Source organism: Acanthaster planci, linkage group LG04 (assembly GCF_054643075.1).
Source record: "Acanthaster planci isolate LZ-2023a linkage group LG04, COTS_SCS, whole genome shotgun sequence".
Taxonomy (NCBI): Eukaryota; Metazoa; Echinodermata; class Asteroidea; order Valvatida; family Acanthasteridae; genus Acanthaster; species Acanthaster planci.
The window spans coordinates 15,521,425-15,546,114 of record NC_141780.1 but is presented as its reverse complement, the minus strand read 5'-3'; the positions used below and the strand labels follow the sequence as shown (position 1 = coordinate 15,546,114).

The following is a 24,690-nucleotide window of genomic DNA, read 5'->3' as shown; positions in this document are numbered from 1 at the left end:
GCTTCATGTCACTTTCAGCCAAACGTGCCCATCCTCTGCAAAGGTACTTCTGTGGGCTTGAGGGCTGTCAAAGTCAGAGTTTACCAAAGCGATACAGTACTCAACCAACCAACTTGTATTTACGACTGCATACAAATTCAATGCATGCAGCGACTGAGCTAGAGCTGCATTAATGCAAAAAAGGGACCTCACTGGGACCAGAAATTGAACCAATGTGCACGATTAGAAGTAAACGATTAGCTTTATCCTTGATAGATCATGTACAAAGATGCCATTAAATTTTTTCGTTTCGTTCCCAAGTGCAAAAAAAGCTTACAGCTGGTGAAAAGGATATTTCGACATCCTCCAAATTTAGTTTCAGGTTTCCAATCACAAACTAAATTACTGCCAGACTTCAAAACACAACACGGGTCCTATTATCCACTGCGCCATATCGCATATGACAACTGATAAAACCAAGCTCATTTTTGAACGAATGCTAACGGTATTCAATGAAACATGATTTATTACCCATATAACACTGAAACAAAGTAAAAACATCTTCAAGATGAAATTATTGCTTTTAGCATAAAGACTTTATACAGATTATATAAATACAGACCAAAGTTCGTCACTCTAAGGAAATTTCTTGGGGGCACACCCTTGATAAATTTGACAGTTTTCGTTTTTGATTATAACACAAAATCACCGTGGCGTGAACAACTGAGGCATGATCAAACAGTATGGAAACGCAAAAAGCTTCGCGAATAACTGAAACGTCTATCAAAGTATTCAAGCTGAAAAGTTCTGGTGAAGAAAACCCAATAAACAGAAAAGGGCACGTCATACGGATAACATATCCCTTTCGGCTATTCTAGAGAGGTATCGTGCTGCAGCCTGAGCAAATTAAAAGCAGTACAAAGATTCCGGCTAGAAAAAAATGCGAAGAATACTAGCAAAATGCTACCGTAGGCAGGCAGCACTTTGAAGCAGAAACAAATCATACAAATGTGTTTGTTGAGCAGCTTGTAAACATTTTTTACCAATAGGAAATAATGTTTCAGCCGGTTAGTACAATTTAAACTCGGCTGCGACTTTTTCAAACTCAAATCTAATTTCAAATGCACTTGGAATAACCTTGACTACTTGACGTTCTAGTCTGAAAAAAAAAATCAAAAATGGGACCTTCTACGGTAACAAATGCAAAAATAGAATGGGTGGAAACCAGTTTGAATGCTCTTTTTTTCTTGTTATGAATTCAGCGTACTTCTTTTGTACAAAAATTCAAATGTCAGAATAACTGCAGTCAAGCAGGAATGCATCTAATCACGGATAGACTGAACACAGTCCGAATGCCAGACTCCTTCGATCAAAAATAAGAACTGGTCTTCTTTCACCATTTCTGTAGGCACTTTAGAAAGGACCTGAACGTTAGCATGAAAAAAAATACATCTCTATAATGAAATGTACAAAAGAATTACATCTATGAAATGGCACTTAAAGACTTACATGTATAAATTCTGATAGTCATTCACGATGGTTATTTGATTAAATACTAAATTATACTCAATATAAAAAATGACCGACAAAAACATTCTACGGTGGAAAAAGGCTTTGAGCACCGTGCATATATGAAAATGAACCAAAAAACTGCATGTATGTATACACATTAGCTAGAGAAATACACGGTTACATGCAAGGGACCCACTTCACACCGCTGCAAGGCTACAAAATCTGCTAAGCACAGAAGACATTAACTCAGCAAAAATATGGGTTTCCTGCCCGTGTGCTGGTTTACAGCTGATTTTGCTCTTGATGAACAATAACAAGCTTAAGTACATAATCATTTGCCCTTAATACAGCTCTGCAGCGATGATCCATGCACTTGACAATTCAGCTATGAACATTTGGGGGTGTAACTTTCCCATTGTGTGTTGTGACTGAAGGTTTTGTAATTAATGTTATTTTTCACAGACCATGATTTTCAGCAGAATTTTTTTCCTACAGATTTGGTTAAATTTCACTCTGCACATCATGCAATAAAAAACATATTTTCCACACAAAATTACTCGTTCAGCCTTTTCACCTCAGCCTTGATATCTGCATTTGGATGATGCTTTTGAATAGGGCATTTTTACCTGGCGTAAGCATTGGATACTGAAAATGGGTAAGTCCCGCATGGCACCCTGACTTCTCCGCCACGTATTTGTATCTTGGTTTCCCTGCGCTGCCTGTTAACATTGGGGCGGGTCTTGCCGGCGATAAAGGCTGCCCTGCCCACTTTGTGGACGCCCTGGATCGGGTCTGGACCGCTGAGCGTCACCAGGTTGCCCTGCCTGTTGCTGACGAAGGTTCCGCTGCGCGGAATCAGCTCGGGCGACCAGCCGCCCGCCACCGGTGACTGGCGACTGGAGTTGGGCCGGCTGATGCACTCATCACCTACAGGGGTTTTCACGCTGTCCCGCCGGCAGGCACAGTCTGCAGCCGTTTTGTCAGCTTCCAACTTGACCCCAGGGATGCCGCTGTTGCAACGCGAGCAGGAGCGACCCCAGGCGCCATCTACAATCCCGACTGCTGTTTCCGGTAAAGATCACAGATACAGCGAGGACAGCCGAGGGTGAAGGGATGCGGCAAGGACAATGAGACAAGACGCGGTGAGCATTAGGTGAAAACAGATGCAGGGGGTACCATAGCAACGATGGGGATGAATGCAGGCAAGGATACCAAGGTTACAAAGGTCGACCATGCCAGGAGATGAACATCCAAAGGTGAGGCAAGGCAGGAAGAATGATACCGTAGGATGGAGAATAAGGCAAAGGGAGGTGAGGGGGGAAAGGGAAAAAACAAAGTCAATGTGAATGAGTGGCACCAGCATTCCCATGTGAAGGGTTACCGTCAATATTTAAGTTAAAGCTGTATACAGGCTTTAGCATCCAAAGTAGGGCTCAAACAAATACTTAAAACGGGAGATGGACACACATGTTTTTGTAAGGTCATTAGCAATTCCACAAAGCTGTACAGATTTGGATTTAAAATGGTTTATGCTCAACCACAGGGTTTTAAAAGAGGATGAGTAGGTCCCGAAAGCGTGTTTGCCTGAAGTCATGGTCATAAAACGGGGAAAAATGCACTAAAGCACAGCAAAATATGAAAAAAAATTACAAATTATGAGATACAATGTCTAAAGTCAGTAGTGATGAAAGTATTCATCAGAAATCCCACAGACTAGTGGCTTCAACAATTTGAATACAATGCAGTTTTATCAGGAAGACTTTCCTCAATATGCTCTACTTTTATGAGTATAGTTTTTATTTGGGCATCTGAGGCATAAACAACCCATTTTGTCTGGTTTATTTGCAAGCATAGCAATTGATAAAACAGGTGTTTTGACGTACAACTTGAGTCATGCTGGCTATCTCGCTGCGTAATGTCATCATGTGATGATTTAGCTTGCGTAAGCGCAGACGATGCTGTAATGGAAACAAACAGATGGGAATGAGGTGTGAGTGCGGGATGGAGGTTAACGATCAGTGTGGCCCATTTCTCAAAGTTTAACTTTGGTATCTGGATTTGGGTTTTTTTGTCTCTGACCAAATAGCTATTGCTGGACTTGTTGAGGAGGAAAGACTCCACACTTTTGCTTCTTGTCATATGGGTCTTGATGTCTCAGAATCTCCACAGTCAACGCAACGCTGAAGATGCCGAGATTTGAGAAATGCTTAACTTGAAATTAATGGGTTAATATGACATCTTAAGCCATGTCCACAACTGGCTTTAGGAGCTAGGAGCTTGGTCTATCGTCAGCAAGTTCTGACATATTTGTGACTGGCAAAAGACGTGGTGCTAGCTCTAGTTGCCAGACATGGACAAGGCCACAAGGAGGACGGGGTACATGATTAATTGTGGAGTTCTTGAAATGAATGGTTAGTATGAGGCGGCACCTCAACATGATTAGTCATTCACTGCATTAACTCAATGGGAGTCAAAGCACATGCACAAGATTAACTTATACATGTAAGTCACGTCCAAAATGGGCACCAATGAAAGCTATGGCTATTCATCAATGTGGCATGTGCATGGCAGCAGCCACAGCCGTACACAGCCAACTCGGACACGGCTCGGCAAACATGACAAGATAGTACAATTACAACATTTGCCACAGAAAAGAGCACTAAATAAAGCTTCATCACACTGATGGCAAAGAGTAAAGAAAATGATGGTGATCAATATGACACACACATGAAACAGCAGTATATTGGGACGCAGACTGGCCAAGGGTCCTCTCCAGCTTGTCAAGGTAAAAGCAGGACGGCAGATCATTGATTTGTCGTCCTTTCGGATCTTTTTAAGTACATGTATTTCTACATATGGGAAAGTTCTAAATCGGTATACACTTTTTCTGGGGTCCATTGCGCCAATTAAGTATAATGTTGCAAAATGGTCCGACAGATCTGCTATTTTTAAAAAGGAAAACACATCTTCACATTCTCCCAAGTGTACTGCCTCCAATTACACTAGGCACAGTTGGGAGAATTTTGGCACATGCAGAGAATGAATACACACTCAATCAGCCCAGATGAGCGTCCATTTACCTGAACTGTACCCATCGGGCCTGACGGAAGCAAGCGGGTTAATGATGGACACGAGAGATAAAAAAAAGAAGCAAACGTGTTAAAAACAGACATGTCAAACTATGACTGATGAGTCAAACGGTGAATGTGACAAGTCCTCATCTGTCTGCTTCGATGGCAGCCTTTTGCAGAATATTAGAGCTCGAACCATTGCTACCTTTGTTTCTTGATATTTGTAATAGGACAAAAACTACTTAACTGTGTGAAATTTCATTCGCGTAAATGTTTCAACAGGGGAAGTCCCTAAGAAATTCTTCAACCAATGAAAATGTTGAATGCATTCAACGCATCCAAACACTGCTGTAGTTATTTCAGTCACCTTGAATATAATACTTGATTATCGGGAGTAATCTCTTGAGCGCAGTAGATACATATATATACTTTTCATTTATGTAAAAAAGTTTGATTTAAAATCTAGACTACAATCTGCGAAGACCCACCGACTCCTTGGTCGTGTTCACAATGCATTGGTATGCATACCATCAACAGCAGAGGTACACAAACGTGTGCCAATTCCGGCGTACACATTTAGCCAGTGAATATGGCCCTAGGTATTGCTGTATAGTGGAATTCCAGTGTCCCACTAATGAGATTTCATCTAGTATTTGCCATGTCACGTACGTGACAAACATTTTCGGTTGCGACAAATTCAGATCCTTGAGATGTATTGAGCTTTTCCAATAGTTTGATTCTTACGCACTTGCACAAGGTAACTTTCTCTGTTTGTATCGGAAGAAAACCATCTATTGCAATGTAACCAGAAGGAACAGCATTCAACTCATGACATAGGTGAGAATGCAGCAAACCTCATGCAATGGACACCGTCAAAGAACAATGGACAGATGACATTCTTGGTTCATGGCACGAAGTTAAGCATCACACTACTAGATGTCAACACCGTTGACATTTGCTGACGGAACTGCCAAATGAACTATCCTAATAACTACATGTAAAGTACGGTACCCTTCCATCTCCCCTTAAGCTCAAAAGACGCTATCGGATTTCAATTCCAATGCTTAGTATATAGCCCAGCTGTCAGTCTTTGGGCTAATTAGCAATAGGAGAGGCACGGATATTCACCCCTTGCAATCTATCTAGTTGCTTACGGAAGACTATAGTTAACTGCCTGGTCTTTCACCACAGGGCCCATTCCTGGCCCAATCTCATGGTGCTTCTACGCACGCGATCTACTACTGAGGAGATCGCAAACAGGAGATCACAAACAGGAAACAAAGAGATTGCTAACTTCAACTCGCAATTTGCTGTATTAAGTGACGGGACAATAGAACTGCGAATACTTATGCAGCATGTCCACACTTTGAAATAAACTTGGGATAAGTACAAAGTTTCTGCACCACAAACTCTGCCTCCAGTGTGACTCTCCCTATAGTCTAGAGTCTTTGAAGTGATTTTAAATTCAGAAACATTTGAGCAAGAGTTGAAGGTTCGCATCTTAGAGAAGCAATGTGGGAAAGTTGGCAATTGCAATTAGGAGAAGAAAATCTCTTTAATGTGAGTTGGAGAGATTCTATTCAAAGAACTAGAGTTTGAACATCTCTTGCCAAGAGACAATCATGTTGTGAGAAATGTCCAGCTCTTCAGTTCTTTTTAGATCAACGACTCATAAAATGAGACGTGAAGCCACAAAATTACCCACACGTGCCACAATGCAAAGTTTATTACCAGGCCTCCTAAATTTGAGTAGTGCTGCCCTAAATGTGTCACACATGAAGCACGTGTCATTGCATTCAAATTTGTCACTGGGAAGTCACTCCCATGTTACCTGTGTAGAGTATCATCTACACAGTCATTTTTCAATATGAGCCAGCTAACCAAGCTAGTAGTTGGCGTCACTGGATGCAGCTTTTCTCAATATTGCACATTCGTCCACTGAAGTCTATCTACACAATGTCTCTCAGAGCCCTTTTTTAATACCCCAAAGGTTACTGAGTAAACTGACTGCGGTACAAAATGCAGCTTAATCAAATTGCATAGTGAGTAGATCGGTTTTTATTTAAATTCATTTAGGCACTGGAGTAGACAGACACCCCGTTCGGCCCAATGACAAAATGCTTCTCGGAATGGTCCGGGTTGTGGTGCTGCAGCTTCAATTTGGGATTGGTCAGTTGACCATGCTTGACCAGCGGGTTTTTGGGCCGTTTGGGATGGCCGATGTGATAGGTCCCGACGTGTGGGATCTCGGCCGTCTGGTGAGTGGCCGATTCGGAGGAGGGAGAGTGGCCGGCAGTGCTGGCTTTGTGATTGTAAATCGTGTAGGCCTTGAGCGACTTGGTGGGCTGCAGGCCGCTGCGCTGCTCGGGGGCTGGGGGGGTACCCTCCACCCCAGTCCCCTTGACGGTCACCGCGCGGAGCTTCAGCTCCTCCCGGACCACCTCGCTCTCCTGGCTGACGTTGGGCAGGCGGAAGTGGTGGTGGCGCTTCCGCCGGCCCCTCGCCTTGCCCTTCTTTTGGTGGTGGTGGCCAGGCTTGCGGGCCTCCACCAGCTCCAGGTCGTCCTTGCTCATACCTGCCAGCTTGCGGGTCATCTCCTCCAGGTTGGTGGCCCGGAGGAGCTCCGGGTCAGCCTCGGCATCCGGCTCCGTTTGGCTGGTTTCAGCTTTGCCCGGCTGGCTGGGTCGGCGGGGGCTGGTCTGTGAGGGGTTGCCGCTGGCATTGGTCTTCCGCAGGACCACCGGGCCATCCGGCTGGCGCGGGCTGATGATGTTGGGCTGGCTTCGCTGCCTGTGTATCCGGAGGGACGGGTTACGTAGGCTGGTCCCCTCAATGCTGAGCTGGGCACCGACGTATGGAGGAACTGTCACTTGAGGCTGAGACATTTGAAAAGGGAAAGTCGGAAATAATCAATTTCTTACTTTAACAGACAAATGAAAAATTTAGTCGTGTATCCACAGTTGATTTGAATAATTGTGACTTGACTCACGTCTCGATGACTCGTGACGGACTTACAGGAATTTGTGATAGAGTTTGCAGTGTCTTACACTGAAACATCCACAAAAATGCTGAACCAGGATCGCTGAGATTGAAACCCACCTGCCTGAAGGCCAGCTCAAACCTGCCCGTGTCACAGTTCTTGTCATGCCGTCGGTCCAGCACCACCTTCATGGTGTCCTCAATCACGTCATGGCATAGCTGCTCCGTGATCTCGGTGGTGGCACCCATGGCCGGCGAGGAATTGATCTCCAGCAACCAGGGCTGGAAGTCCTCTGTCAGCATGAAGTCGGCCCCGTACAGCTCGAAGGAATTCTGGCCCCGGAGAGAAAGAGAAGACAGTTAACAACTGATTCCATGCATCACAGAGCAGAAGACACACTTTGTCAGCACATTTTACGAAATTCTACATATATACACATTAGTGAAAGTGATGTCTATACGTTTCCCAACACTTGAGTGGTTCCAACTGTGTTTGTATGCACACACAGTCTCACAGTGCTTGGGGGTTAAGCATCTCAAGCAGTCATGGGCAACAGCTTAGTGTTGCAGCAAATATCACTCTGCTACATAGTCTCAGATTTTTAAAAAGGGGACAATGCAGTGAGATACGTCGCACAAATCTTGAATGAATGACCACCAAGGGTCAGCAATTGAAAAGTCCAACTTTGTGAAGAACAGCAGTTGTTGTATCTTGTCATTTTCAAAAATCGGCATATTCGGCTGAAAATAAAACCGTGCCGGGGGCAAGTATGTGGAATAATACCCTTGGCAAATAGTGAAAAGATAGGACTTTTGTGAAGATAATTAAGTATGGTCGGACCTCGGTCATAAGAGCACTGTTAATACAAGATTCTGATTATAACAAGGAAAATTTCAGGTCCCAATCCTTTGTTTTTCATTGTTTTCATTCCTGATAACACAAGGTTCCTGATATAAAAAGGTGATTTACTGTCCATAGGAATTCTTATTATCGAGGTTCAACTGTATTTCAATGCCTCGATGTTGAGAGTGGTTTGTCGTCATGATACAGTGTAAAGTGACTACTGTTTTCTTAAAACTGGCCGTTTCTACAGAACACCTAGAAAAAACCACGTTTAGATTCAGCTGTATCAAAATGTTATGGCACCCTACCTTGCGCATCTCCACCACATCCTGGGTGCACTGGAGCGCGGCGATGACGGCCCTCTTCATGCCCGGGTAGATGCAGTCCTGCCAGACATTGCCACAGCCCCGGCCGCGCAGGTACTGCTGGAACTCCTCGCTGGTCCACATGTTCTCATCCGGCAGCATGGCTGAGCGTGTCGCTGCATTCTCAAAGTTCTTCTGCACCGAGAAGTTGGACAGGTGTATGGCCCTGTGACAGAGGTGAAAAATTTGGCATGATTTCCTCCCACGAACTCTCCCCAAGAAACGAAACTCTGCCGAATGAAACAAAATATCCATTATGAAGTGAGCAAGATTCTCAAAGCCCGGGAAAATGGTCACTCACGACTCCAGGTTGTCTAGGGAGAACGGTTGGGTGCAGAACCGGAGGTAGCTGCTCTGGTACCACCAAATGGTGAGCGGGTTCCAGTCGGTCACCAGGAACCACTGCCGGATGTCAAACTTGGTGTTGTAGATCAGGAGGGGCCGCTCAATGTACTTCTGCACCACCCACTTGCCCTCCTTGACGATGGCCGGGTTGCCCACCAGTTTGAGGATCTCCTCCAGCCGATTCATGCAGATTATGCCTGGAAAAAGAAGAGAGTTACTGTGGGTCAATGCGCTTGCCACAATCTCATTACGCTAGAGTGAGTTTGTGGTCCTTTTCTGGAAGTGCTATTGCTCATTGCAAATGACCTGCATACTTGACTGCAAACTTGTGCAATGGTGTAGAAACCTGAAGCTAGCTCGCATGGTTTCATGCGAGCCTGTGGTATTAGGCTTGCATGCAATAGGCCTGTGTACTGATGATGTCACGCTTTGTTTACATGTGAATTTTCCTAAGGAGTAAGTTGGTCCAACAATCCGCTGGTCAGCTTAGGAAAAGCCCACAAGGCACACACCAATGAAGTGAGTCATCATCAGGGCAGGGGTCTCAAATTTATGGCAAGCTAGCATGGTTGGCTGCAAAGCGTGCATGATGGTTTACGAGCCCTCTAGGATCATAGGTGTTTACATATATCAGTCTTCAATACTGAAAATGCTCCTGGCATTTTAACACAGGCACGAGTTCTACAGAAAATCATGCCACTTTCATACAGCTGTGAAGCACTGAATTTTAAGTGGGTTAAAAAAATGTTTGCTTTAATGACAAAAGTAGGTTACCAGTGAAAAATTCCCGGAATACATTTCTTGTAACTAAATCCGAGCTAGCGCATAATTTAGTAAGCAACATACATGTATCTGCTAACAAGCTCTATGAAATGTGGCCCTGAGCTAGAGTGCAAGACAAGCACGAAAGAAATTTATGCAAGCATATTATGCCTTGGAAGGTCAGCGTCCTAATAAAGCGATCCCACCCCGACAAGTGAGAAGCTGCACGATTTGTGCAGTGCCACCTGGCTTGACCTCGGCACCCACCTCTGCCCCTGGACTTGGCCCCGGGCTTGATGATCCAGATGTTGCGCAGTCCGTCCATGTCCAGCTGGGGCAGGACGGCTCGTACCCTGTTGAGCAGACTCTCGCACATTGCACTGTGATTGCTGGACTCGGCTATCAAGCCTCCGTCACTGGACAGAAAATTGAACAGATGGTAAGAATTGGTTTGGGCAATTTGTGCCAACTTGAGATGGGGGCCTTTTTTTCTTTGTTTCGTCTTTTTTTGGCGGATATTGCATGAAACAACTCAACTGCTCATTTTCAAATATCCAGAAGGTAAAATTATGCCACTAAATAATGTCACCTGGAATATCACGTATGTATAGGGTGGGAGAATCTTCACAAAAGGTGGGTTTTATCAGAACATACACTGCAAACCATGTCCAAACCATACTTAACCTCTGCATATCACCCATATTATGGGCTCCACGTTATTTATCATGTATCTGTAAAGTCATTCACAGAATTTATTGATTTCTTTTTGTTCACATGTTCATTGAGGTTTTCACAAAAATACAAAGCTGCCAAGAAACCAGATATATATTTCAGTGATTAAAACTGATTTGGAGAACAAAAGTTGGAGGTAGACTCCTTAAAACTTACAAAATTAGTTGGCAATATTGTCGTATAAAGTCGTCCCACTGTTTATCTGTCATGACGTCGTTCAGGTCAACGTCGCTGTCCAGGAATTCGTGATTCACGTCTCTTAGGTAGTTTTCCACGATGTCCGAGGCGGTCCGTATCAGTGAGACCGACAGGATGGGGTTGGTTTTCCTCTTGGCTTTGCTCTGCGCCGGCTTGTTGCCCACTTTGGACTGGGATCTGGGCGAGTTGGTGGAAGAGTCCTCCAAGTCCGACTTGGCCGCCTCCTCATCGGGAATGTCTTCATTGTCGTCCATGGGCACATCCAGCTCGCCGCTGTGCCGTTGCACCACCCACTTCAGGATGCTGCAGGCCGCTGTCAGCCGGTAGTCGTCTGGAGTCAGGGAGGACAGATTGACAAATCTTCGAAAAATCTCAAGTACTGTCTATTTTTACACAACTCAGTCTATATGGACTGCATACCCAACCAACAAAGTTAACAAATAATGACAAAATTAAGCAAATTGGTATTGCAGGCAAAATGAACTTTGGGCGAAATGTTTGGTTGTAATGCTGTAAGGAAAGGAACATCACATTCACTTGAATACCTTCTGACATGACATATGGTTCAATGAACTTTGTTACAATTGCAGCTTTCTGAGTGAAAACGTGAAAGAATGAGGATTTATAGTGCAAATGTTAGGCATGACTGGTCAATGTGCACAATTGCAAAGATCTCCACGCGATCTGTTGATCTTATTTGATGATTTGCCACTAGCACTGCCGTCGCCAGTGGTCTTTTCTTTCTAAATGGCTGTTATGGAAGATTGTTTCAAGAAAGGATTGATTGATGGTGCCACACTATTGCATGACCATATTGACTGTCCCATTGCACAGAACATAAATACATGAAATACATGTCAAAATTTTGAAACACCTCAAAGAGACACTGCCAAGCACTGCCAGATTCCTACACTAGTTCTGCTTGACCAAAAGTGTGAGAAATTTATTCGAAAAAGGCTACAGGAAGGCACTAAGCTTCCACTCTAGTGTACATCGGCAAAAGCAAATTCAGTCCCCAGTTAGTGCCCATAACTAGTATTTGAAAGCCTTTTTATCAAGTCAAAATAAAATTGCTTCCTCACGTAGAAATGTCTTCTTCTCCTCCTCTATGCAGATTTTGTAGCTGCGAGGGTAGAAGGTGTCTGCGTCCAAATCTTCGTACCACTTCAGGTTCCGCAGGTGTGTGCAGAGACCACTCTGAAACCATCCCCCAAAACCAAGCTGATTAGATTTGGTACAATGTAACCACTTTTTCTCTGGAAGCCTTTTTGTTTCATAATAACTAATCCAAATCTCCCCAGCAAGGAAAAGATACGACAGCAAATGTTTTGATAGTTTCTAGCTCATTTTTGCCTTTAGGGCATAAGTTTTAGCAATATTTTTCTGCTAAGCAAATAAAGTACAATCGGCCAGGGTTGGTTTGCAACCAGTACATGTATATGATTACAATGTTCAAAGTGAGGTTATAGTAAAGAAAAAAGGACTCAGACTGCAAATGTTTAATTACAAGTTTTAACAATGAGCTGGTTCACGGCAACCATTCTTTTTCAACAGCAGGTCAGCTACATCCACTTTATTTTAAATTACAAGCGTAGACTAGCTGATTGTTCTGCTATAGAAAAGGAACGGTTGACAGGAAAAGATAAAGTCTTCAAACTCGAAATTTAAATCATGAATACTGTCCAACTGCATGAAACCTATCGACACAACTGTTAATAGCTACAGTTGTGTGGCACCAGCGTTGGACTTTTGGCAATGCTGGCGTCTCACCTTGGTGGTAAATGCTCCGTTTTTGGCAAAGTGGTTGACTATCGTCTCTTTCCGTAGGAACCTGAAGTTGATAGTATCTCTCCGACACGTCCAGATGAAGAAAGGATCGTTGTTTCGGACCATTCTTGACTGTTGGCGGATGAAGAAGAAAACACAAGCGGGGTTCCACTGCTTCAATACCTTCACCCACTTATAATCTTGAAGTCTCAATGAATAAATTATATTCAGTTACACTTAAACAAAGTTGTATGGTGGTGTTGGTATGAGTTGTGGAAATTGGTGGGGGGGGAGTGGACTAGGGGAAATGACATAGTAAACAGAACAAACCATCATGCCATAGATGTCATCTGAGTCGCCCAGTGGACTGTCCTCGTCGTCACTGTCTGGGGTTGCACCAGCGTCTGGGGTGTCGTTGTTGTCATCTATTTGACAAAGAAAGAAAGCAATTTTAAATGTTTGTGATGTCACTGTTGAACTCCTCAATGGAGTCTTCAGGTCGAAATGGTGAGTTGTGTAAAGGAAGAAGTAGTTTTCCAGGGTGAGATTGGGATATGGATATAAAGCCATGAAATACATAGAGAAGGGGTGTAACCATGGCGATAAGAATACAGAGATTTTGGGGGGCTTTTAATAGCTAATAGCTCTCTCCTCAACAGCTTGGATTATGCAAATCCTGCAACAGGTTTATGGATAGAGTGTAAAAAAAGTTAAAAACCTGAATGCTTTTCCTTGTAATATCCAGAGTTTTTTGTGTCACAGATCCTGAAACCCAGAAAAATCCTGAGCTATCGCACTCCTGGTTTTTCAACGCTCTACTGCAAGGATCATGTGCTATAGACCTCCACAGTAGATTCACATTCACCTGTTGCACTCCTTGCTAGATGCGTTCTCATATGCAGCAAGGTATGAGACGGAGAGAACCCACCCTGCTTTGTGTTGGTCATTGTCTCGCAGGAATCAGGGGAATTCCTTTAGACATCTTGGGGGGATGTGTTAAGCAACAATTGTCTGGAATGTGTATAGGGATTGGACATGTTGGGGGGTGCCCCTCGTTCTCATTTCTTGCTGGGTATATGCGTTCTGCACAATAAACGTGAATTTCAAATTCATAATAGTGACTGTTAAAAATGAAATGGTGGATGACTCAATTTCTTGAGTGGAATCAAAATCCTATGGACGACGGTGGTGACTTACCGTCATCGTCGTCATTGTCACTGTCATCGGTGTCATTGTCATCGCTGCCTTGCTTCCTCTTGACTTTGTGCGGGGGCATGGCTCGGTACTGCTTCTCCACCCAGTCTCGAGACCGCAGGCACTCTCTCACCACGGGGTAAGGGCCCTGGATCATGAAGATCTTCTTCCACTATTGAGAAAAAAAAAAACCATAATTTGTAACCGGGCTAATTCACGTCTCAGACCTTCGCAAAAGTTTGGCAGGCTACGACTTTGTGCACACAATGCAAACCTTATGAAAACTTCACAGAATCTGCCCACATTATGAGGACATACCAAGAAATTGATTGACGTGGGATTCGAATCTGTGACCTCTACGGACTGAACTATCAAGCTTTTATGCCCACGGTTAAAATCTAAATCCACACGTATACTACCAATCCATGACAATCTTCCTGACAAATACAGTTGGCATACTGTGCATAACATGAACATGTTCATGTACACGACTGTTTTTGCAGCAAGGAGTTGTGTCAATCAATGCACAACCAAAAATCACCTTGTAAAAATACAAGAGAAAGAATTATCAGAGGCACAATGGGTTCACCAGTGAACGTTTTTCAGATATATATCCCTGTGATACCTACTATTTAGACAACATATCACCCACAGAGGAAGGTTAAGTTCATCTTCCATTGTTAAATTAAAAAAGTTCTTTCCTCAAGCAAGTTGGGATTTATGCCTGATTCAGGCAAAAGACAAAGTCTGGAATGTTGGGGGGAACCGTGGTAGGTCAGGTGTCCAAAGTTGTCTGAATTTATTGGCTGATAAAGTTGTGCACTTCCACAAATTTGAAGCAAGATCGCCCACCTTCATGGCCCGTTCCGCAGTCAGCTTGGCTAGCCTGAGTCTCTCTCCACTCTGCGCTACCGTCCTGGAGACCAAGCTCTTTGTTTTATTGCGAGGGGAAGAGCCAGGCTCAGGGGACGTGACCGTCTTGCTTCTCTGATGATTGGTGGCTTGGGGGCTCGTCGACTCTAATGGTTCGCTACTGGCACCTGATCCAATCAGAATAAAACACAAAATAAAACCAAAACATGTCTATCACCCCCAAAGAAGCAAATGGTCAACAGAAACTTTGAAGACTGCCCTCTCTGTTCAAATTTTGCGGCACTTGAGTTCTGCTACCTTGCTCTCCTCGTATTTTCAGTTCACCCAAATGCAGGTTTATTAAAATACATAACAATGGAACAAGTTGGGCAATGCCTGCCCCTGTCCCTTCGTATTCCTGTATTCTAATGGACTTACATGTAAATCAGCCACTGAATCCACCAACGCACTATTTTAATAGTTAGCAACTATACAATGTAAATGAACAGTATTATGGATTTCACATCATAAACTGAAAATGTACCGAAACAGGATGATTTTAAGCACCCAACATGCCCAAGTACATGTACACATATGTAGACAGTTATTTCTGTCACCCCTCTCAGTTATCATGGTTGGTTACTTAAAAATACATGTATTTGGTGTGAAGGTGTAGACATGAATTTTGCGAATCCAAACAGGCGATGAATTTGCACTGAGTATTATTGAGAGGATACCCTCTGTTTATGCATGCTGGTTTTTTTCTGTGGAAGAAAGAAGATAAGTCCTTACCATCGACCGGATGCGTAGCACTCCTTTTGTGCATTCCGAAACTTTTAGGTTTTGGTAGGGCCTTCTGTCGCTTTAACACCAAGCTGGCCCCACTCTGGGTGTAAGGTCCTGCCAAAAAGGAAAAGACATGATGGACTCTGTCAGCTATTCTGGCTGCTAAGACGTTGTGAATATCCTTGAACAGTCTTTGAGTGAGCACCAAAGGCACAGCTGAAACAGTCACCCAACTCCCTGTCTCCTCTTGGCCAGTGAGGGGGTACTTCAGATATCAAAGCTGTTACCCAGGAATTCTCAAAGGTCATGCACAGGTTGGTCAATAGTGGTCATCGTAATTCAAGACCCGTTCCTTCTTCAGGCAAATAGGAGTCGGAATGAGATCAGCTTTGCAAATTCACAGTGCGAATATTTGATCTGACATAAAAAACAAAATGGCATCACGGTTGACTTCCATTTTTGTTTTTAATTTTTAAATGGATGTTGTATCGTTTTGCGAGTCAGAAATACATGTAAGCCTCACCTTCTTGCAGCCTCTGCAGTTGCACTGACGCCTGAGGGAGCCCCCGGCCGGCCCTCACGGGGCTCAGGGGAGTGGTCAGGTGTAGGGAGATGGAGCCGCCCACCCCGAGCCGGTTGTTGCTGTTGGCAATGTCCGCTGCCGGCCTGTTCTCGTTGAGATTGGGGGTGGAGGTCGGGGTGCCCCAAGCGGTCTGAGAACTTTCTGCATTCTGTGAGAAGAGCAGAAGGGAGAACAAAACAGGTCAATTTTTCAATAACATGATTAAACTGAGAGATTAATAAAAACAGACAAATGTATATCCTCCTTCCCTGCCCCTTTGCAACGTCCCAGAAACACTCGTACACACCTCCTTGTCCTTCAGTGTAGCAGTACTCTTCTTGGTCTTGAGGGTGGAGACTGGGCTTAACCGCCCCTTGTAGGGTATTTGGTGTCGTTGCTCCAGCTGTGGACGAGAAAGACCGGACACAATTGGGCCATGAAAAAAGCTCTAGAACCGTCGTAAAAAAGATCTTCCTTGATCTTCCAAAATCAGTCACTATATGCAGGAAACAAATGCACATTTCTTATACATAAGCTAAAAACTTTCATGAAAATCAACCTTGGACCCACATACCGGTACATGCCGGTACTTGAGTACATATGTATCACGCTGGACTGTGCACGTGCACAAGTTTGACGGATATCTGACAGAGATCATGTCCTTGCAAACTGAACAGATTGTTTTGAATTCCTTTTATTTCTTGCATGTAATGAACTTCATAAGTCAGACCTGTTTGTTTTTCTATGTAGTGTGTTAAATATTATGCTTTTTGTTTGTTTTTATTTTTTATGGGGGGCATTCCGAGATATGATATCAATTAAATCACTCAGTTACTGAATTAAACTTTGTTTTGTCAATGCCCAAATTACACTGTACATGCATGACGTGTACACAAACTGCCACATATGTACATGTACGTTAACCTTCTAGTACATGTACATGCCTTTTCCACAATACGTGTACAGGTATTCATGTGTACCCCCACGTGCCGGTGTATTACTAAAACAATTCCTAAGTTTACTGACAAAACAGTATGAGAACCACCATGCCCAGGAATCTGTAAAGAGGTTTGAAAATGTGTCACATGTTATGGCTGAAAGCTTGTAGAAAGTACATGTAGTCACTGTATGATATTTGTTTCATGTACATGTACGTTGTAGGCCTACAATGTTCATGTACTCGACTGACACTGTGCCATAGTTGTTAACAAAGGGAAAAAAGGATCGAACTACTGTCTGTCTTGCCCATACCATAGCAACTATGAACAACAAATCAATTCCTTTGTTTCACCATATTAGTCACGCATCAACTGGGCTCCTTTGTGTCATATCACTCAAAGTACAAGTACCGCTCCGGCCTGGGACAGATGTACATGTATTAAGTTTGTAGGATTACATGTCCCTATGCCGGCGTATGGGAATCCTATACATGTAATGTATGTATGATTGGCCAATTACAGTAAGCATGCTCATCAATTGTTATACATTGTTATAGCGACATACCGGTAATTAGAAGCAGTTAGGTCTTTTCTTAGCTTTGACAGCTGCAGCTACAGGGCAGCTACACTGTACTATAAACAGTGTTGAAATGTTCCATGTCTGTCAGAAACTCGGCACTTGCCCACAGGTACAAGTTCATTTCAATTCTATCCAGCATTTTTTTGTTGTTGTAAATTTACCAGTTTCACACGCACTCACACGTACACTTTTATGGCTGCCCTGTCTGAGATGAATTGTTTTGTGAGAACGGCACATCTAATTTTCATTGGATGGGTGTAGAAATGATTGCAAGGCAGTACTGGAAAAACTCACAAACTCTTGGCACAAAAAATGCATACAATGTAACAACAAGATCAAAGAACGTCCCTGCTCTGTGGTCGGAGGAGGGCAGATTCCGTCCCCCACTCTCTCAGGATAACAGAATCTCTGTCCCACTCTACTCCCTCATCCTGGGCTAGCAGAAGGTTCTCCTTACCCTGACCTGTGCAAAACTAGCCATAAATCACAATGAGCACGGCCAGTATTTATCTTTCCCTTTTTCTATAGACTGACCAACTGTACAGGTAGGAACACAATGGGCATGTATTTCGTTTTTTTCATGGCATACATGTACTAAACTAGTACTAGGTACTCGTACATGTAGGTACTAGGTACTTCTTCGTCGTCGTATGCTAAATTTGCTTCCCCTGTACATGTAGCATCGCATACACGTGCAACATGTACGTGTCCCGGTGTTTACATGACGTCCCTCAGTCCCCGTATCTTTTCTCCCCTTTCTGGGTAATTCACACATGCACATCTATACTGTTCATGTAACGTGTATGTGCAGTACGAGTACGTAGGGTACATGTATTGTGCAATTTCAACTGTACTCTGTAGCCTTTAGCAGTTTTTGGTGTCTTCACACCAAGCCAGAAAATGAAACAAGCCCGGATCCTTTTCAATACATGTACATGTAGCTCCGTGCTGATACGGCATGAAGCAAGGACTTGCAGTAGAGCAGAATTTTTCTCAAAATCAAATTATGTTAATCAGTAACAGAAAGCTTCTGGTCCCTCTATAGTATGAACTCTATCAAAAGAATATAGAAAACAAATTTACTGTGCTATCTAAGTTCCCTGGGTGTTTTTGACACTAACTCAGTGTTTCAATTGAATATAACGGGTCAAAGTCAACTGTGGTTAAACTCAGGGGTATACATGTAAAAGAAAGGGCCAGGGGACCCTGGCAGAGCCATGCAAACAGCTTAATCTGAATTCAATCTACCCAAAGTTTACTCAGGACCCCAAGCAGAGCTATCAATTTCAGAGTCTATGAGCTGACAGTTATAAAGGTGTGAAAATTTTACACTGGGTGAAACTTGGCTGATTATTTTTACACCTTCAATTTTCTTTTCTCACATTCTGAAACACTCTGATACTGTGACTTTATTGGACTTATACACAGTTGACACAATGGCTGAAATAAGGGGGAATGTCGTAATTTTCAGAATATAAGCCACGGCTTATATGTTGATTCTCGCACTGAAAAATGTCCCTGTGGCTTATATACCCCAGGCGGCTTACATGTGCATGTATACAGCAACATTTGAAGAATGAAATCAGTCACTCAACGCCATGCCGTGCCTCAGCGCAGCCTAGCCCAAGCCGCTGGCTGGCCAAGCCACACGTGCATGATATGCGGCACTCCGGGGACAAGGCACAATGTGTTTTCATGCCTTCAATTTTTTTTAACTCATTCTGGGAAACCTCGATACTGAGACTTCATTTTTTGACTTTATAGTCTGACTTAGTGTGAATGAATTAAAGTGCCATCCACAGCTGTTAAGTACATTATCATAAAATGTTAACTCATTTGTTCCCTTTTTATTCCCCCTGTTCTGTCATTAAATTCCACTAATTGCTCAGAGGTTGGGTCTTTGGTTTGGTGAAATGTATGATAAATGTCCTTAAAATGTACACTGACCACGAGTTTACTTTTAAACACCTATTTTGTTCGTTTCTTCAAATGCGACCCATTCCAAAAAACTTCAGCACAAAGAACTGACTGTATCTACAAAACGAAATTGATTTTTTTAAAAATATGTTTGAATTGTCCAGTTGATTTAGCTCCATTAATTCATAATTTGCATCATTTCCAGTCCTTTACAATCCAATAAAAAGGGATATACATGTATCCCTATCATTGCCCAATCTATCCACTGGCATTTCAATTTTAAAAATTTAGAAAATTTGTGCTACTCTGCCCGGGAACAAGTCAAAAATATTTACAATTTGCCTAAACACTGTTTACTCATGAATAATCAATAAGTGACGAATAAAAATGAGGAATATTTTGTCAGTGAAATTAATTTGGCTTTGGGAATTTAATTTTTATACCAAATTCTGCCCTTACACCTTAGTGTGACCGTGCGAGTTGTGAGTGAATCACAAGCTTGCTCAGGTGGGATTTGAACCCATAACTTCCTGCTGGCTAATGCAGACGTTAGACACGTGGGATCAGGTGGCTGGCTCAAATACAATCATGACATGTACCCTACATGTACATTGTACATGTATACACATACATGTATACGCAGTCAATAACTTGGACACCACTGAGAATACAGGAAAGGGGAATACTTTGGTTTTCTGATGTAATTTACATGTTTTTGAAGGCCTCAAGGGCCAGGTATGGTGTACATGTACATTAAATACAAAACAGCTGGCCTATATACATGTACCTTTTTTCTAAATTTGCTTTTTTAAATGTTTCCATGTGTACAAATGTACATGATTGTACTGTACCGGTACGTGTGCTATATGCACTTGCCTGCATGCAGTGTGACTCAAGTTTCGTCTGCATCAAGCACAATTAAAATTGTCACAAAGTAAACTTTGAAGATCTGAAAAGAACATGCAAAACCTGTTCCATTATTTGTTAACACCTAAATACTATCAAAATAACATGTACCGTACCTAATCATTTCAGAACGAAAACCAAAAAATTCATCAGTTTACTGTAAGAAAGGGGCTGGAGTAAGTTGGAGGGTTTCAAAATTTTGAGTTGAAGTTTGATAAACCGTACATGTACTGCACCTCACAATGTTGGCATTTCAACATTACACTGAGAGAATTGATCTACCCGACTTAAGGGGAAACTTCATAAAAAGTACATGTACGTCTGCTATATACGGTACACCTACATGTACGTGTGCATGTAACTGCCGTCACATGCAGACAAGCCCGACACAGAACGAGGATCATAACTTAACCATGATCACTGTCAATGGCCTGACAACGGCTTACCAAAGGGAACAATTACCTTGCCATTCACTGGACTGCCATTCATGAGCAATCAAGTGTGAAAATGTGATGGATTATTCATTCCCCTCCTGTCACATACGGTAATAGCACATACATGTAATGCACGTCTGTTTCACGGCAGCATTTATTATTCAGAATATAGTTCCCTACGACAGATGAAATATCCGGATCTTAAATGGATTGTAGATGACATGTGTACAAATACCCATGTCCAAGACAACTGAGGTACCTGTACATGTAGGCCTATAATTTACAATTACACAGTAACTGCATCCAGGCCCACTGCATGGGGATCTTAATTTAAAAAGCTAACATCTTTATCATAGCCAATGCAAACCATCTGTACACTTTAATGGCCAATTAACTTATCAAGTAATAAAACCTGCAAACATCAAATCTGCCCATGCCACAGCCCCATAAATGGGGCCGAGGCACTGGACTGCCGATTTTGGGTCAACTCTTACCCTGTCAACTCGTACCTCAGTCAACTCGTACCCCGCTCAACTCATGCCCCGCTCAACTCATATCCTAGTTAATTCGTACCCTGGTCAACTCGTACCCATGTTGGAGCCATGTAGAATGTAACCAGTCCTCTACACCTGAAGAACCCGACAACACCCCGTATATTCTCCTTTCACTTTTGGATGAACAAATCCATTCCAACTATTTGTGCAAAAATAAAATATCATACTCAGAGAGACGGTAACCACTTTTCCATGTAGTGAGTGCCTTTCAAGTCACTATTAAAACCATACCTGGACGAATTCATATTGAATTATGCAGCCGATGAGTCCCTGAAGGGATGATAATGCATTCCTACTATTTTCTCAGCTAAAATTCGACTCAACCCATCGTTTAGGTAATATAGTTCTGGTCTCCAGCAGTTTTATTTCTTTCTATTATTTCGACCCTCCCCAGGCTCCACTGAAGTCTCCACGTAGAAATATAAATCACACAATGACACACCTCAAATAAACATGTTTTTTTCGAAAGCACCCAAAGTTTATTTGTAAAATCGGTCTATGAGAGAGTGTCTCTGAATGGGATAGAGCCATCACTTCTCATCCCGAGTTTATTTGATTCCTTTAAATGCACCATAAACATGGTTGGCGTAATGCGACAGTGTAGTCAGACACCACTTAAGTCCTACTTCCTAAATACAGTGGGGATTTTTCAACGAAATCTGACCGGTGAAAGGAACTCTGTACATAAAATACATTTGCATTCAATTGCGAGCATCAAAACCTGTATTATACTCTGCATATTCTCGGCAGAATGGGCCTAGCATGCCTAGGGAGTATGAGTTGACTCAGGTACGAGTTAATTTGGGTGCATATGTTTGGGTATGAGTTAACCGGGGTACAAGTTAACCTGGGTATGAGTTGTGGGGTTCGACGTCTGCACCTCTCCCACAAACGTTTGTGGGAGAGGAGTGGTCCTCGGACCCCACAGTTCTGAGGGCATACTAGTCCTACTACTAGTACTAGGCTTAATTGTAGGCTAACTGATTTTTGTTTTGTACTAGGTTCTAGGCCTATGCCCTCAAAAAAGTGTTGGACTATTTTAAAACTGGTGCTGTGTGCCGAATATGACCTACAGGATGCAAGAGCCATTGGTTACAATTTGCAAGCAAACTGACTGCGTGAAATGAAAGAATCTCACAAGACGATCAACAGAAACTGAAGATGATTTACAGAAACCAATTCACCATCGTGAGCAGTAAATCACCTTTTTTCTTTGTTTCTCCAGGTGCTGCTCCTGCCGAATCATGAATGTCGTCCCTAAAGCCTCGGCAATCTTGAGACTCGCTGAGCTCATCTGAGGCTTGAAGGTGAACTCATCCTGGCAGTGTTGCTGGACAGCGGCTAGGCGTGTGGCCCGGGCCCGCTGCAGCAGGCCAGACCGGGACTGCCTGCTCTGAGCCAACCGGAGGCTGGTGGTGTTCAGCTTCGGTGCGTAGGTTAAGTCCGACTCGATGGAGAAACGGTGGTTGGGGATCGCCAGGTCGTTAACAGAGGACGACACCCCGTTGCTGATGTCGTGACCCTCATCTTTCGGTGCCGTGGTGGTGGTGGAGACGGTGGTGTCGGTCGCAGATGGAGGGTTTAAGTTGTCGATTTCACCTGGCATGGGAACAAGTTTCACCAGACTGTGGCTGATCCCCGCTGGAGATTCCACCTGCAGCATATCCTCCTCTGCCACCCTCGGGGTATTTTTTTTCCTGACTGGAAAAAAAAAGACTTAAATTGGCTACTTAAATAATGGTTTACATCTTGCTCGCCTAACTTTAGTTTAATTGGAGTTTGATCATCGTTAAATTTTGATGAGCGATGCCCAGATCTACACGTACGCTTGTGTTTTTACTGGCAGCTAATCCCCATGTTGTTATCTCCATGGACGCACGCTATTTCTGTGTCATGTAAATAACCTCTTGCCACTGGTACACAGCCAACGCATCATCGTAATCGGAAAAAAGGCGCCGGATACCAGTACAATTAAATCAAGGCACAGGGTGGCGCTGTTGTGCACATTATTTTATTATTTTGTGCACCCTAAAAATAAATTCCCATAGACACTAATGATAAACCCTTTTATTTCAAAGTTGTTTTTAAAATACTCACAACTCTCAATGGTGTTCAAGCTGGACAGCGAAATGACAAAAGGATGTTTGAAATGTCCTCTTTCATTTTACTCTCAATTTTTAGTTGGTTGACCAATGAATTTTTGAGAGAAGACCGTCCCTATAAGAGGGAGGAAATTTCACTGCCCGGAAAAGTAGCCATTTTGAAAATGCATTCCTCTACAAAACGGCTAAGTAGTGCCATTTCCGGACCCCATTCTATCCAAATTGCTCAGAATTGGAAGCCCTGAGTCTGGGCCAGAGTTTCAGTGCAATATTCCTTCAATTCCTCAATTGCATGGCTCTCAGGACTCTCAAGTATAGAATATTTTGAGCGTATGACTTTTATTAATAAGCTCGGCGGACATGTTTCTGGCCTATTTGCGTGATTGCACCCTCATTAATTTCTGTTTAATTTCTGTTAATTTTTAACCACAAACATCTATAAACGATATTTCGTTTATCTTATACGTTTAAATCTTAGAGTCCTGCAGAAAACAGATTGAACGCTTTGCCATAGTTTCCTGCTTTGAGAGAAAAAAAAACAGGTGTCACTATGGAACCTCCATACACTTATGTAAACCTATGCAAGAAAAGGCCTAAATGCTTTAGGCATCGTTTTCTGTATTTAGCCCCTCCTTGTTTTGGTCCCTCTTTATGCTACAAAGTTCCTTATGCTTTCAATTGTTTGCATGCCATTCCGGGTGTTTTATGCTTGTACTCCATTTAAAGCACTACAGCTGGATTTCCAGATGTTTCCTCACAATTAATCCATCATTTAGGTGGGGAAGTTGAAGCTAAATACTGGGTAAGCAAGTGAACTATTGAGGGGGGGTAGAAATTTCAGCGTCACGGGAGAAGGGGCAATTACTTTTTGCAGATATTTTTGCAGTAATTAGTGCAGTACGATTTTCATCCCACTGAACGATCAAGTATTGTCAAGGAGAAAGTTTAGGTTGAAGTTATCTCAATTAAATTATATGTGTAAAATTCATTGGGCGCATTTCGTTCATTTCACCCTTTCATTAAGCGAGGACGCCGATTACTGCGCACGTTCTCTATATTCTTTGCTATATTATTGATTTTTTTTTCTGTAAACTTGACCATTAAGAATGACATGAATCAGTTCTCCGGAGTAAAGACTAAAACTGTCTGCTCAGTTCAATACACACTTGAAAGTGGATTGCAATTCATCAAAGCAGATTCCTGAAAATAAGTCAATGAATAATTAATTATTAACATTAATAATTAATAAACATTAATAATAATCATAATATCAATAATAGTGTATTGATGCATTTTTGTCGTTCAACGTCT

At 42.8% G+C, this 24,690-nt stretch overlaps 1 protein-coding gene across 5 annotated transcripts; it reads right to left on the bottom strand.

Annotated features, from left to right (window-relative positions):
• Window positions 1-479: 479 nt before the first annotated feature.
• LOC110974043 (tubulin tyrosine ligase 3-like) lies at window positions 480-23,191 on the bottom strand. Of its 5 annotated transcripts, none has more exons than XM_087136019.1 (19): window positions 23,104-23,191; window positions 22,482-22,978; window positions 16,256-16,351; window positions 15,910-16,117; window positions 15,393-15,500; window positions 14,601-14,788; window positions 13,752-13,920; window positions 12,885-12,979; window positions 12,558-12,686; window positions 11,870-11,984; window positions 10,746-11,118; window positions 10,125-10,273; window positions 9,052-9,292; window positions 8,694-8,916; window positions 7,662-7,874; window positions 7,138-7,438; window positions 4,572-4,591; window positions 3,375-3,449; window positions 2,390-2,553 (listed from the first exon to the last, which is right to left on the bottom strand). In XM_087136019.1, the coding sequence occupies exons 2-19, from the start codon at window positions 22,938-22,940 to the stop codon at window positions 2,539-2,541; spliced, it is 3,177 nt and encodes a 1,058-aa protein (XP_086992145.1). In that variant the 5' UTR covers window positions 22,941-22,978; window positions 23,104-23,191; the 3' UTR covers window positions 2,390-2,538. The 5 variants fall into 5 exon arrangements, with proteins under 5 accessions (XP_022081052.2, XP_086992143.1, XP_086992144.1 ...); XM_087136020.1 differs by having other exon boundaries at window positions 2,390-2,550; XM_022225360.2 differs by lacking the exon at window positions 4,572-4,591 and having other exon boundaries at window positions 480-2,553.
• Window positions 23,192-24,690: the final 1,499 nt, after the last annotated feature.